Below are 16,526 nucleotides of genomic sequence, written 5' to 3' on the forward strand. Positions count from 1 at the left end.
TCACAGTGCCTTTATTTATCATGTTCGCCATGACGTCCATTTTCATTGCCCACATAACATTTGTAGTAAAATAATCTCAGTGGTCTAATTATATGAAATCAAAGTTCAGCACCTGTTAATCCAAGGCATCAATTTTCATTGACCTACTTTTATCAGATTTTATTGTTCCGTGACAACTTTTTAGAAATTAGGTCGCAGTAACCTTACTTTGCAAATTGAAATTCATCATCTCCAGAAAGGTTATATAACAAACCCTGTTAATAACAAATTGTTCATCGTTAAAAAAACACAAGTATAGAGAGACGCACAATGGACAAAAATGGATCGCAACAGGTCGCCATGTCATGTAAATGGTTAAAAATGTTCGGTAGGTGGTAGGGAGTAGGGGGTAGGGGGTAGAGGGTATGGAGTAAAGGGTAGAAGATAGAGGGTATGGGTTAGGGGTAGTGGGGTAGAGGGTTAGGGGTATAGGGAATAGGAAGAGGACAGATGTCAGACGTAGAGGTCATTAGTATCAGATGCATGCTGGCCATTTCGGGGAGCGCCGGTCAGCAAAATTGACCCCCACACGCAATGTCGGTGTAGGTTTGCCTTTATTGGTCTTGATTTACAATTTACATGCATTTATTTGAGCTTTTGGAATATGATTGTCTAACTGGATTTGTCTGATGATATATGAGACTTTGTTATCTTTTATGAACAGAAACTGACCAGTGAATCAATATTCTTCAACATGTACAAATTACATTGTTGCCAGTGTCACGTGCAAAAAGTCATCAGTGAGCAATTGTGCAAAGAATAGAGTTTTGTACGAAAGATATACATAACAATTTTAAAGTTAGGTAGAGCTAAGCAATGCACGTTAACTGCATCGTACAAATGAACATCCATCCTCGATACTCTAGGGGTTACGAGACAATTTTCGCTTTCTACATCCCTGGAATATGAAATGGCAAAATTGATGCACATGCGAAGTAATGTTCCAGGAAAAAAAAATAAAAACCGATCACAAGCTGATACGCTGCATTTTAAGATCCCTAAGGAGCAACACACAATTTCAAAGCCATTACAACATACCGTTATGCGTCCTCGGGATTCGTTTGATGTACATCAAACTAGTTTTGTCTACAAGCGGTCGCACATGGAATCGTCAATTTTGCCATAGCATGTTCAAAGGGTTCAGAGAGTGATAATAAGTGTAAACTCTAGAGTAACGAGGATGATGAGCATTCAACACCAGACTCAAGTTGTCCAAAGGCTGGCTAGCGATAATAGGTGGTAAGCACTTTTTTGAAAACAAAAGACACAGTTTGACCTTCTTCTTTTACGAAAAAACGAGAGCTTTATTAAAGTTTATAAAAAAACCTAGAATGTGTATTTAAATTATTCCTTGATGAATTTTAACAGTCTTTATCGGTAAAGGAAATCTTGATTATATGGTTTTATCTTCTCTTCGTTGATTTCTCTGTCAGAATTGTCAGGGATGTGATTAACTCATATCTGATAAACAATAAATGTATACTCACGCGTGTTGGAAGATAAGCTTATCTTCAATCAAAATGACGTATAAGCTTTACTCACCTTCATGGTAAAATAAATATCTGTACTTTGTGGTTAACATGACTGGACAGAAATGTGGTGATAATTATCAATAGGACGTGCCCGCGGTTATGTTGTCCTTGTTGTATTCATATGTAAATACAATTTCAAGATTATATGTACATACTCTTACGATAATGTGTTTTGATATGAAATTATTTACACCATTTAACAGACATCTGTGTTAATAATAATACCTAACACCTATCAATTATCAGAGAAATACAAACCGAATAAGAGATATTAAACATCTTTCAAAGTGTAGCATTATTTTGCTTCATATAATGTATTAATCTGATATGTAGAATCGATTAGCACGTGTTTTAGATGGTAACAGCCCGGCTAGCTCAGTCGGTAGAGCACGAGACACTTAATCTCGGGGTTCGAGCCCCACGTTGGGCGTTAAACATTTATGCTTGATAAACTGCTAACATAATGCTAGGAAAGGCTTAATTATACAAATCGAATATTGGCTTTTAGTACACAAAGAAAAACCGTTATCTATTTGATTCCATGTGTTAATCATTAGGTCATTGTCAACATTTATTAGGTAGTATCTTATATTGAGAATTCATGTCTTTCTTTGAAAAAGTTTAGGTACGTGTCAAGAGAACGTTAGTTTTATTTTCATTGTTCGAAGATGATTTGTAATATTAAAAATGTAACAATCCCGCGAGCCGGAGTCGAACCAGCGACCTAAGGATAGCTTTGAATTAACCACTACAGTCCTCCGCTCTACCAACTGAGCTATCACGGGAGATATACAATCTTTGGTAAAGTTACGTGCAGTCCATCTATTACACTATGCCGCAGGAGTCGCCAGGCTTTAGGTATGAGGAAGTTGGTTTTCAGCTTTCATAAATTAAACCGGGATAGAAAAAAAGTCTCATTTTAAGGGATACATTATTTTAGTCAATTATCTTTATATAATATTGAATATTAATACTAAACTAAAATGTTTATGGAGTCGAATCAAAATAACAAAACGATATTTGATCCATAAAGAAGCACCTTCATAACAATCAAAGTACTGAAAGTACTGAAAGGCTAAACATATTGAAAAATGTTCACAAATAACCGCTAAGCTATATTACTTTTCCCATACTCCTACACTTTGGAATGCAAAAATTACTAAAATAAGAGAACCAGAGGCTATTTTTTTTTTATTTTAAGCGATTTTATATCTTTAATTCTTATTTCAAATTTGACGACAATAATGTGAACAAATCAAAATAGGTAAAAAAAAAAAAAATAACAAAATACACACAACCATATATTTATCGCCAACAAGCCAAATGATAAATAGCTCTATGATGAAGTTGACTAAATAAAACCTTTGAAATACCCAAGATGTTGCAATTACTATCCTATCAATATGAGGATTTAGACAAATCGAAAGGACTTTATACCTACTTCTTTATTTTGAATGTATTGCAATGTAATAGTCCTTACTTATAATAATAGTTAGACATGCTAATTCATTTTTCATCAACTTATTTTTAGCGGTAGAACGTTTCTGTATTCTCAAAAGGCGTAATCTGGTGGGAAACCAAATGTCCAAAATTATTCTTGAGACTTTATCTAATTATACATTTCGTAAGTAAATTGATTTATGACAAAATCTTCTATTATATGAAGAAGAAATATGATCTTTTCAAGAAATATCTTGTTACTGGCAACAAACTTTCGAAGTCAGTTGACTATTCAAATGGCTCAGAAGTCTTAGAATAGTATGCCCTATCAATATGATTACAGTGACTGTACATTAACTCTTAAAGTCGTCAACTATAAGATTGACTTTAAATGTCTGTGTTTTCTTACGTGGTAGTGGTGTAATATTTTTTAAAGTTTTGTTTTATGTACTGTGGGAAGCCTTTGGGGCCCCGACTTCGGAAGTCCTATTTGCTTGGAATAAAATTCAGTTTCAAGAGAGGCAAAAAAGAGAACTAGTCTTGTAAACCAGGGATCATGAGTTCGATCCATACTGGAGGCTAGAAATATTGTAATGAGTTCCATTAGAATATATACTACAAGGTAATCTGCTTGTTGATATCATCTTTACGATTTTACAATGAATCTGAGTATTTTTGAAATAACAAAATATTCGGCCGTAATGTGAAAATGACAGGATATTAATGACAGACGTATATATATAACAATTAACAAAACAAAGGTTTAACAATGAATTATTGATTTCTATTCAAAGGAAAAGGCCTCCAGGGTCACAGCTGTTACTTTTTTGATGTATTTATATCAACATTGTTTTACAGATGTGTCAACCGCCTCCATAGCTCAGTGGTTAGAGCACTGGTCTTGTAAACCAGGGGTCGTGAGTTCGATTCTCACTGGAGGCTATACATCTTTTTAACAAGAGTTCATTCACGCCTGTGACGCACTCCGCTTTTCGATCTCCAGTTAGCTCACAATATCATGACCAATAACAAAGAAAACGGTTTTTGAGTCTGAAACCGCTCAATTCATTTCTCTCTGCTTTAAATTTGGTTCATCAGCGATACATTATATCTTTTTCGGATTTTTCAACCCACTTATATCACATAACACTGTCTTCCGCCGTTACCAGGTATAGTGAAGTAACCTTTATCATCATCCTTAATAACATCTTGACACCTAGTCCCGGTTGTTCAAAGGCTGGTTAGAGATAACTAGTTGTTGTTAAAAACTTTAAAGCATTAAATGAAACAAAGTTGGGAACAATCTTTATACTTCACAACTGCATTGTTATGGGAGGTCAGGTTGAAATCTTTTGAATTAATATGTCCGTGGCAACAATTTCAAATTTTAACTAGCCACTGTTTACCTTTATCTAGCTGTGCTGTTATCAAGCCTTTTATCCAAACAAACCCCCGGAGAAGGAAGGTAAAATCCTGCAATACAACAATTCAGTTTATATGCTGTTTGTTACGATGTAGATAATAACTGGAAATTACCCGAAGTATTCTATTCCTACATATTTACCAAGTTTGTTAATCTCCATGACAACAACTACCTTTTAAACAATTTATATATATATATATGTATGTATGTGAATGTGCAATTACATATGGTATCAAGAGCCTACTGGAAGTGTACATTATGTATGTGGACAATTTTGTATAGAATTCCGTGCACAAGGTTATCAGTATTCTTTTTATTACTACAGTAAATACGGTAAAAACACTAAACTTTCTTCCATCAGCACATATGGACACTAAACGTATCAGGGAAATTGATTGTCTCGCAAGAAACAAACCTACGCTCAGATCAAGCCGTCATGCGGTAGTAACTATTATTTGCATATACATCCTGACGTATCAGCCGTAATCACTAACTGAGCTTGGCAATCAGTATGAATTATCATATATTTATACATTTTAATCTGATACGATGAGCATTGACTGAGCCATTGACGAACACCTTGGATTCTCTGGATTTCAAGAGACACGACTAACGCATCGCATCACACTTAGGTGTAGGAAGTAAAGGGAAATAACACTTCACTAATAAACCGCAACACAACCTTTGTGCTCCTCGGGCCAGGTGTAGTTTTCAAATCTAGTAAAATATGTCTGCCATATGACAGCACTTTCTACCAGTTTCCTTATCATTCATTTTCAACTGGTTTTATTCTCCTAGTACTGTTTCAGGATTCTCCATGTTAATTTATTTTGTGTTTATATATTTCACTAGTTTGATTGAATTTGAGTCTAGATTATGATGATGCTGACATAATGTTGGTGTTATCGTGTTGTTGTTTTCATCCTGGCGACAAACTGAGATGTCTTTGTGCAAATGCTTGTTCCTTGAGTGCCCCAACCTCCGACTTATCATTAAATCTCCTTACTTAGATTATTGACCTTCTATGTTACCAGCGAGGTCACGTCAGGCGGTAAGACACATCCCTGCTAAGCATCTCGCTATGTTCGCAGAAGATAGTAAGTTAAAAGCACCTTTAACACAAATCTAAAGTTGAATACACTAGAGCTAGAAGGACGAAACAGCTGTTTGGTGCAGTGAAATTCGTTATTTAGCACTACTGTATCCAACTCTTAAGATTTTAGTAAGATGTGTTATAGACTTGTCTTTTGTACAACCTTTAAAGACTGGGAAGCAACTGAGGAAAATCCAAATTAATCGAAAGTGATCCAGAAAATGATGATGAGGTGCATTAGCCCCATTATCAAACGATTTTCGTAATTTTCCTTTTTCTGATAGTCACTCGAATGTTGCAAACCATGTCGCTACTCGATTGAATTAAAACGTTGAATGCAGGTTACGGTAAACCTAGGGGACTAAAGGTTCACCAGCAGTGTCTACCACCTAACATCGCCCTTGCAAAGGTGGTATTTTCTCTTAGAAAACATCAATTGCTGTTGAATGTTGTTCTTCTTATCAGAATGAGATTGCAACATAGTGGCTCATTATACATCCTCTGATTTCTGTACTTGTACTTTAAAATCCCTAGATTTGATATGCAACCCGCCAATAGCATAAAATAGGCATATGTATTAACGAAGCACTTAGATATGGCCTTGGTGTTATAATTATAATTCATTGACGCTTGGCGTGAACAAAAGGCGTGATATATATACCCTTTGGCAACTACACCTGTATTTTTTTCGACAGCAAAAATACAGACAGTTTTAAAACCGGAAGGTGTTTTACTTGGGTTTGGTGAAAACCATGAAGTTGTATTACCTATGTATCGCAGGCATACTATGAAATCTATAATTCATAAAATGTATATTGCCAAAAGAATGAAATGTGATAAAAATAAGCGTGTACAAAACAATAGCAACATCTCGGCGCTCATAAATTGTGTACTGTAAAATAAAAATTGTCAAATAGGATTAACTAGTAATGTATCTTGTCAAGGACTACTTGAAGTAAAATATATGTAATTCTGTTGATGCACAGGTAAATCAGTACTTCTGTATTCGTGTTTTTGTTTTTATTGATGGTTTTTTGTCGCAAAGGAATTTTGGAAATGCACAAACTTCAAAGTAGGTACATATCAACGAAACTGTTTAGCGATCCACCTTAAAAGTTCAAAACAGGCACATCAATCCTTAAATCGATCCGGCTTCGAATTCCGGCCTTGCGGTTGCTTTCACACATCAACAACCAATCAGAAAACATATACACACATGACATCAGTGAACTAAGTCACGTACAGTCCCAGAGAAAAGCCCAGACAGACATTTCCCATCCGTGTTCATTCCTTCACCGATATTAGAATATCTTAAAAGTATACCCTTTTCTTGAATACAAGTATCGGCTTATTATTTTCAAAGGAAATAATAACCGATTACGCAATTCAGAAATTAAATCTCTTGACATCGAATACGAAATTCCAAGCAATCACACGCGATGGAAACGGATTTACCTAATCAATCACGTTTATCCTTGATTAAAGTCAAGCCTCACATTGATGAGTATTTTTTCCCATTTTTTAGGCTAAACGTACTCAGTACGCATAGCCTATTGCGACGGCCTTTCAGACAAAATTTACCGATCCTGGCCTTCTCATTGGCTGAAATATCGAAAAGAGTTAGAGCCCTCTAGCGGCAATTTTCGGTGTAAATATTGCCGCGATTTTTCAAATCGCTATTTTAAAAGCATCCAAAATTAGTTTATTTTTTTATAACAATACAATTACTATATATTTCAAACAAGAAGCACAGTGAACTATTGATAAATTTTGAACAATATTTTTTACGGAATTCTCGACATGACGTAATCGTACAGAACACTGTACGTGCGAGTTGGCGCCATGATAAGAAGCTAGTCTGGAGGCTTGGTTTGAATGATCAACTAACAGCACTTATAAACAAACAAAACTTACAAACAGAACATCAATTTTGCTTTAATCCTTGTCGTTGTGGCAAGATCGTCTGAATATATAACATCACTTTACCTCATTAGACGTCACAAAATTGGACTGCGCACACCCGCCGATATGACACTTTTCAAGTTTTTGAAGATAAAAAGTTTGCGCTTCGTAGGCAAGGTACATTTGGTGCTCATGGTTTATAAATGATGTATTTTAATACTGTACTGATCATGATGTTGACTTTGTTATAACTTATATTTTTTGCCTTTTAGTTTATTTGATGAAGGTTGATTGTGCTGATTTCTCAAGGTTTGTTAATGTGTATCAAAGTTCCTTGAAATGAAAATATCCCTTCAAACAAACCGCGTATAAAAACACCCCCAAAATATTCATGTTTATAATTATCAATTAACTAAAACGAAATATTTCCATAACATATTTATTCATTTAGCGTGTCATGGTGACATTATCTAATGCATTGGAGATCAGAAATAGTAGTAGCTATAGTGAAAATATTGTAATTTTTGTATATATATGGAAGTCTGGTTTAATCTCATAGAACTATGCCTTTATAGACATAATCACTGGAAGAAAAGTCTAACCATGATACTTCAAGGAAGATAGGCATGTAAATACATTTAATGTAATTACTTACACTTTTATGTATCTGAAATGCTGTGTATACCTTATCTACTTTCCTCAACTACAAATATAATTATAATAAGTAAGTACTATTACTTTGCAATACATTCAAAAATAAGAAGTAGGTATAAAGTCCTTTCGATTTGTCTAAATCCTCATATTGATAGGATAGTAATTGCAACTTTTCAATCTCCAGTTAGCTCACAATATCATGACCAATAACAAAGATTATATTATAATTAAACTATTGTCTGTAAAGTCATCAGTAATCTCAAGTTTCAAGTATTTTAAGATAATGTAATGTAATGCATTGTAATGTAATGTAAAGTCCAATCTGTGATGGTATTGTTATCTTATAGTATTGATGAAATTGTGTCCTATGGTAATACGTCTAATATAGTGTTGTATTGTTTCAGGTTTTCATCTATTTCTGAATAAATATGTATGAACTGAACCTGGCTGAGTTGGTGTCGTAGCGTCCTCTGCCCCAAATCCCATCCCCGTTTCAAATATATGGTTGTGTGTATTTTGTTATTATTTTTTTTACCTATTTTGATTTATTCACATTATTGTCGTCAAATTTGAAATAAGAATTAAAGAATTATTTTAGTAATTTCTGCATTCCAAAGTGTAGGAGTATGTGGAAAGTAATATAGCTTAGCGGTTATTTATGAACATTTTTCAACACGTTTAGCCTCTCAGTATTTTCAGTACTTTGATTAAAAGATGTCATTGCACGACAACTTCCTCTGTCATATTGTAATAATAAGAAACAAAATGCATTCATCTGTGCCGGTGTTGGCGGGAAATGATTATTTGAAAAATCGAATAAAATGTATGAAACAACTTTTAAGGTATTCCAACCCTAATGGACCACTTCCGGCTATAATCCCGACGAATGCGGATGTTTTATAGATCGTGAATTATCGGAAGTCAGAGTTGACGTTCGTGATCAGAGTTGTCGTTCGTGTGGAGCTCTTCTGTCATGTAGAGAAGATGTCATGGCGGCCCACACAAAAGTGGCGGTAGAATGCCAAGAGCGGGAACGGAACGCGAGGGGACAGTTTAAAAAAAAGGTTAAAAAAGCATACAGAACGATTATCCTTACTGCGTGAAAGACGAAGTTGTTTTGGATCCAGAGGTTGCCTCGCGTGAATCCTATAATCAGAGTTGGAAAGAGGGGCGCAGAATAATTGAATAAGGAGTTTTACTTTCCAATTTAAAGTTCTGTAAGGCTTTCCGTCTCGGGCCTGTAACTTTGACTTAACAAAATGTTGTGAGTGAATTACAAAAATGATTGAGCGGTTTCCTTTACGTCAGATGTGAAATCCCGGATTGTTCGCACATCAACAGAGTCCCATTCGGGAGCATACACAGAGTTGGTAACAGGAAAGAAATGCCTTGTTTCACGGCTAATACGAAGCTTGTAAATGGTAAGTACTAATAGTCAATTGCTTATATTAGAGGTGCACGACAATATCTACCATGGAATATTGATATATATTTAGGTAGACTCATTAACTTATTTTCCTTGCAGGCGTCAATACAGAACTAAAAAAAATGCATTTATGTAGCTACAGCTAATACACATTGACGCTGAAACATTTCTACTGCACTTTACATGTGGATGTTTTGTTGACGCTTTTTTTGTTTATGAGTTTATCATAATGCAGTTATAAATTCTGTAATTAAGCATTCCCAGCTAATATCAGAATAGCCTACATTACATCAAGATATCTATTTTAATTATTTGTATGATTAGCATCCTTGTCTCGAACTTGTGTAAACACTTCCCCAGAGGGGGAGGTGATGAGAACCATAACATCAATGATATTTATAATTGCATTGAAACAAACAAGGAATACCATTATCAAACTAAGCATCATCAGAACACCCTGTATGCATGTAATACATATAGGCACAAATGTGTTTTGCCAGTGTTTTCCTTGTTTTTGTAATACAGTTTAAATGTCATAGTTAGCGACCCTCACCCTCCCCACTGATACATTTCATAATACACTCATTGACATATATCTCCTCCTTTTTAATTCAGCAATGATTGATAACCTTGGTGGATCAGACAGGGTGAACAACTTTTTTTCTGTCCACAATATAAAACTATCGGCCAGAAGAATTTGAAAATCATGGAGAGAAGGGCTGGAGAATTGGTAGAGTCTGTCGCCAAATCTTTAGCAGAAAGAGCAGCTCAAGATTCTTTCCAACAAGAAATGAAGTAAGACTTAAATGCTTTGTTATAATTACATTTTTTTATGTGGGATCTTACATATTTGGAAACTAAAGGTTTTGAATTATAATCATATTTCATGAGATAATAATGACATACATATACACTTATATTCAAGACTTGAAGTCCTTGGAAACTATTGTACACTACAGTCAGTCAGTGGAGTATTTTAGCTCAGATGTTCATCGGCTTGGTTTTTTAACATGAACACGTCATTTTCAGCTCCTCACCCTCCACATATTTACTACCATAGGTAATTTGGTCATAACTAATGATTTATTTTTAGATATTTCAGAGACATAGGCAATGAAGAATTTGCTGAAGCACAGAAGGCAATGGGAGAGGAAGCTGACGGCTTAGGTGTTAGTTTTCTTGATGATGTCTCTCCACGTGTACAGTAAGTTTTTTCTCGTTATGATGTACTTTTACACAATACAACTCAATTCCTTTAATAATGTGAAGAAGTCAGTCAAGGCACATTATAGTGCAGGCTTTTTACATGTAGAACCAGCAACCATAAATTATTTTTTAATAATTCACTTCTATTTGACCCATAGTATTTAGATGTTATTAAATCAACAAAAAATGACATAAAGCGACAATATTTTATCCCAGTTTACAATATGGATAACTTAAATGATATTCCTCTTGACGAAATTACCTTTCGCATCAATGACCAGTTATTTTTAGAAACACTTATGATGGAACTCAGGGGTAAAACTATTTCTTTTTCAACTTATGAAAAAAGAAAGTCTAATGAAAGAGAGAGAATTTCAATGAATGAATTTAGGAACTTTGAGAAAACAGGGCCGGATACCATTTTTTTTTTACTGAACTTAGGGACAAAAAAAGACAGAATAAATAAGAAAACACAAAATTTCAGGCAATATGATACGCTCACGGGCAAAACGGATTGGTAAAGGAGAAAAACCCGCTAGATATTTCTGTGGTCTAGAGTCAAGAAATTATACTTGTAAAATTATTCCAAGTATTGACAAAGATGATGGAAAGGTAATTTCTAGTCCAACTGAAATTCTTAAAGAAACTGAAAATTATTATAAATCATTATATAAAGAAAATAGATCATTACAAAACGTTAACCCGGAGCTTCTTTTGGAATCCTACAATATAACCAAACAGTCTCTACAGGAATCTTTGAATATCGACCGTCCAATTACACTTATTGAATTATCAAATACTCTTTTGAAAATGAAAAATAATAAGCGCCCAGGTTCTGATGGTTTCACTGTTGAGTTTTTAAAAATGTTTTGGCAAAATTTAGGGCACTTTATTTTAAGATCACTTAACTATAGCTTCAGTATTTCAGAACTTTTAAATAACACAGAAACAAGGTATAATAACTTGTATTCCTAAAGGTAATAAACCACGTAATAAATTAACTAACTGGCGACCTATAACTTTATTGAACACTATCTACAAACTTGCTTCTGGTACAATTGCTGAGAGATTCAAAACTGTTATAAGTAAACTAGTAAGTAATAACCAAACCGGTTTTATTCCTGGCAGATATATCGGTGAAAATACACGGTTGATTTATGATGTAATGAAATGCATAGAACAATATTCCTGGCCTTTTACTTTTAATTCATTTCGAAAAGGCATTTGACTGTATCCTGGAATTTTAGTACAAAGACTTTGAATTTTTTAAAATTTGGCCCTTACATGATTAAATGGATTAAACTTTTTCAGAATAATAATAAATCAGCAATAAATTTAGGGGGGAATTTGTCAAACATTGAACGCGGTTGTCGTCAGGGGGATCCGGTTTCATCTTATATTTTTATTTTGTGTGCAGAGATTTAATCAATAATTTTAAGAAATAACTCTAACATCAAAGGAATCACTTTAAGAGAGAAAGAAAAACTAATTCTTTATTGTATCTATGGAATGGTAAACATGATAAAATCAAAAGAGATGTAATAATTAAAAAATATTTGGAAGGGGGCTTAAAATGATACATATTTAATCATACATTACTGCTTTAAAAGTAACCTGGAACAGAAGGATATATAACCATTCTGGAAATTGGGAAGTTTTTATAGAATCTTTTTTTGATAGACATAGATTAGCTAATATGAGAATAGAAAAGGTGAAAGAGCTGTCAAAATAAAGTGTGGTATAGCACTATTTTAGCGAGCAAAATTTATAAAACACATATTATAGAAGATCCAATTTGGTTTAATAGTGAAATAAAAGTTGAATGAAAACATGTCTTCAATAGGGTTTGGTATAATAATGGGATTCATACTATTAATGACTTCATTAAAGAGGATAAAACATTTTATAGTCTTTGTAACACAATGACTAAACACAGTGTTTACTTGGGTTGACCGAAATGTTTATTTCATCGTATAGTGGTTTTCCATAGTTAGTACTTCGCATTGATATCCATTACAAAAGATAGTTCCTAATCGACATACAGCAGCATGTCGTGGCACCAAAAATAACCACCTGTGTAAGGCAGACAAAAACTAAACACCTGCCCGTCCATATCAAAGAGTTTTATACAAATGTCCATGGGCCAACTTGGCCAGGGCCCGCTCCATCGCGGAGCAGGTCCTATACGGTACTCTGCCCGTCTCCACATCTCCACTCCCAACGCTCTCTAGCTACTCGATCCCAGATTCGACTAGACTTCTGCTGGCTATTGTCTTATTATAGATAATCAGGGTTTTCCATAATTTTGTTAGTAGTAGGCTGTGCAGTGAAAGTAGGAGTCTGGCCTGCCATATACGTGTAGTCGTGTATGGAACATTATTACGGAACTTGATTGGTGTCGGCGGCCAAATGATCAAAGTAGCCGGTCAAATTGGCCGGCGACCGGCTCTTATGGAAAACCCTGGATAATACCCAAAATACTTAATTTCAGCCTAGTCCCTATTGGACACCAATAACCCAGCCCCTGGAGCATCTAATTATGAAGGCACGTGCGAATAGGAGTACCCGTTATCAACTTCCCATCTTTGATCTACCTTATACATTGTTTCTTATCTTGTTTATTTACAAATACGTTCGCCAGCGCGAGACATACAAAAGAAAGCATCTATCTGTCCTGATCAATCATACTGGCGATATTCTGCCACAGTGCTTCAACACTGAGGTACACACTCCGCCCGTTATCAGGCGTGCATCACTACCTGTCAGCATTTTTAATCCACACTTTTACAATATTTTACAAATAGAAACCTTCATTCTAAATATCTGCTGTATACATGTTTATTAGGGGTGCAGGATACAACCGGTATTTCAATATATTCCAATAAGTATACTGGTGATATAATATCGCGATATTAATTTAAAATACCGGTATTTCAGGATGTTTGACACTTGCACAAAAACAACAAACATCTGAACTATTGTACCCGAAAATCACTTTCACATATAATTTCTTGAGCTACTAAGCTTTTTCTATGAAAAAAAAATTTCTTTAATAGGTAGGAGCTAAAGAAAAAGCCCCATTGTTTAAAACAAGTCTATTTGAAATATTGCCGGTTACTGTAATGACCAGACCCAGCTTCAACAATTAGATAATACTCTGAAATGGCAGTCAATGAAGATGGGTTTTTCTGTTGTCAAAAATGGCTGCCATTTGAGCAAATTTTGTATAATTTCACAATTGCAAGATGAAAATTCTTGCAATACCCAACCTTAATGGCTATAAATAGAACACTTTGAATTAAGCCAGGTCTGTGATGTATTTCAATACAAATGAGTACCCAAGTTGGGACACATCACACATTTCCTTAGTTTATGAAAATATAGGAGAAACCTTGTGATAATATTCTTCATTTTATGAATGTTAAGAGCTTTTCAAAGTGATTTTGGTTACTTCTGTCAAAAAATTATTTCATTTTTTCTTTTCGTTGATTTTAAAAAATGATAAATTTTTTGGGTTGTCACACAGTACTATTTCCCGAACTTTTTTTCTGTTTTCTTTATTTCTATTTTCAAACAGGGATTATAAGCCACATCGAGAGGCTTGGCTTTTACATCTTAGCTAACTCATTCAGTGTGACCCAAATTTTCACTTAAAATTATTTTCATTCACTTGTACTGCAAAATAAATATTCTGCACCAAAAAAAGTAAAAATGTTCCAGTTAGGATATATACCGTTCCATTTTGGGTAGCGTCACATTGGGGATTGGAAGAATGAGCTAGCTGATTTCACACACCACCTCCCATATGGTGGGGAGGGGGGTGGAAACTGACTACTGCACCAGGTTTCATTAATTACTATATAGTTTTGTATTAATTAGTTCTATTACTGTTGGGCACAAATACACATCTTTCTGGTAACATTTTAAAAATTAAATCTGCTGTTTTCTGATGGTTAAATAAAGGAATGACCTTTTGACATATTTAAGAGTACCTATACATGTACCTTCATGTTTTGCAGTATGAGACCAAGAAAAAAGTGCAGTTCACCATTGGATGTGGCAAAAGAATGGACATGTAAAGATCAGGACCCTCCAGGGTTTTGTATTGTGTCAGTTCGTCATAAAGGTATGTACTTATACATAGCTGCTGAATTCTGACAGTTTTCTGAACCTTAGCCCTAATGAATCTTAATCTTAATCAGCAGAGAAGCTTATTACAATGGTGCTTCATCTGCCATCTCTCATCCAAATTGGTCAACATTCTACAGATATATGGGACCTAAAAATCTTTAAAATGACAGGGATGTAAAAATCCACTAGCCAAATGCCCAGCGTTACCAAATTCTTGGCTTGGGCTAGTGAAAATTACAGGCTTACTAGCCCAGGGCTAGTGATATCCAGAATCAACATTTTCATTCAGGAAACACAAAAAAGAAATTATGTTAATTCCTATTGATGAAACTGTTTTCTTTCATCATCAACTTTATTAATTTTAATGGAAATATTTACTTATTTTTCTGTCAGAGCTTATTCATTCTTGACAGACGAATTGAAATTGACCAAGACATCCCTGTTTGGCAAAGTCCAATTATGCTGTAACTTTTCATACAAAAAATACTTCCATGTGTAATACTGACCATCAAAACAGCAGCATATGTCACCAATGAATGTATTTTATTTAATATATAAATTCCTGACGTGATCATTCAATAACCTGACTAAATTAGTTCATAAAATATTTAAATCACTACTGTTGTCATATCATATCTGTATCCCCCATCAGAAAAGGACCCGGATCACTTTTCCCACATCAGAAAAGGACCGGGATCACTTTTCCCACATCAGAAAAGGACCCGGATCACTTTTCCCACATCAGAAAAGGACCCGGATCACTTTTCCTCCATCAGTAAAGGACCGGGATCACTTTTCCCACATCAGAAAAGGACCCGGATCACTTTTCCTCCATCAGTAAAGGACTGGGATCACTTTTCCCACATCAGAAAAGGACCCGGATCACTTTTCCCACATCAGAAAAGGACCCGGGGATCACTTTTCCCCACATCAGAAAAGGATCCCCCTATAGTATTTTGATCCCCCATGTGAATTTTATTTTAAACTTTATAGCTTAATAAATGAAATGAGATATGATAGGTAACTGTGTCTTGGACTTGGTCACTGATACCTGTGTTACCTGTACAGGTTTGATTACATAACACCTGTCGAGCCTAGGCTGAAGAGGTCAAGCTCCAGATTACCCTGTACAGGTAGTGATTGACAGGGGCTTAAATGATGACTGCATACATAATTACTCTATATATAACCTGTCCCAAATATACTTCATGGAAAATAAGTTTATGGATTCAATGGATAATTTTTATATACATGTATGCATGTAGACTTCTGCATATATATGTGCAAAGGGAAAATTAACAGTTGACCTAAAAGGATATATTTTGATGAAAGAGAGATTTTAGGGTCAATCATTATAAACAAAGAGACGTACAATAAGAAGGTAGTATTTCTAAATTGAAAATAAGAAAATTAGTTACAATTAATGTCGAAATTATAAATACAAAGTTTACAAACAATATACAATTCTGAACATATATGCAGAGTGGGAAATTAACACTTAGTGATGCATATATAATTAGTTTATTCTAACATATTTATAAAACTTTGAGGTAAATATATATTTAATATAAGAAACCATTGTAGAACTTCTGAGGTAAAAAGGAAATAATTATTTACCAATAATGTACACTAAGACCCATTTTTATCAATTAAGTCACTTACAGGAAAGAAGTGCAACAT

The 16,526-nt window shown here is 34.5% G+C and overlaps 1 protein-coding gene, 2 non-coding genes and 1 pseudogene across 3 annotated transcripts in view; 3 read left to right on the plus strand and 1 right to left on the minus strand.

The window, feature by feature from the left end:
- Positions 1-309: 309 nt before the first annotated feature.
- LOC132560094 (uncharacterized) lies at positions 310-10,717 on the plus strand (annotated as a pseudogene).
- On the minus strand, positions 2,268-2,356 carry Trnay-gua (transfer RNA tyrosine (anticodon GUA)). Its single transcript is given in 2 exon segments — positions 2,268-2,303; positions 2,320-2,356. It is a non-coding gene; the product is annotated as a tRNA-Tyr (tRNA).
- On the plus strand, positions 3,881-3,953 carry Trnat-ugu (transfer RNA threonine (anticodon UGU)). The gene has a single exon. It is a non-coding gene; the product is annotated as a tRNA-Thr (tRNA).
- A 487-nt stretch (positions 10,718-11,204) lies between the features above and the next one.
- Positions 11,205-16,526, plus strand: part of LOC132560096 (uncharacterized) — a 39,367-nt gene continuing 34,045 nt past the window's right edge. The window contains exons 1-2 of the mRNA XM_060224748.1: positions 11,205-11,327; positions 14,735-14,790. Coding sequence (XP_060080731.1) covers positions 11,205-11,327; positions 14,735-14,790 — 179 coding nt within the window. The remainder of the gene's footprint in view (positions 11,328-14,734; positions 14,791-16,526) is intronic.

This window comes from Ylistrum balloti, unplaced genomic scaffold (assembly GCF_031769215.1).
Source record: "Ylistrum balloti isolate Yb309-2 unplaced genomic scaffold, AGI_CSIRO_Ybal_v1 Utg371012, whole genome shotgun sequence".
In the NCBI taxonomy this organism is placed as follows: domain Eukaryota; kingdom Metazoa; phylum Mollusca; class Bivalvia; order Pectinida; family Pectinidae; genus Ylistrum; species Ylistrum balloti.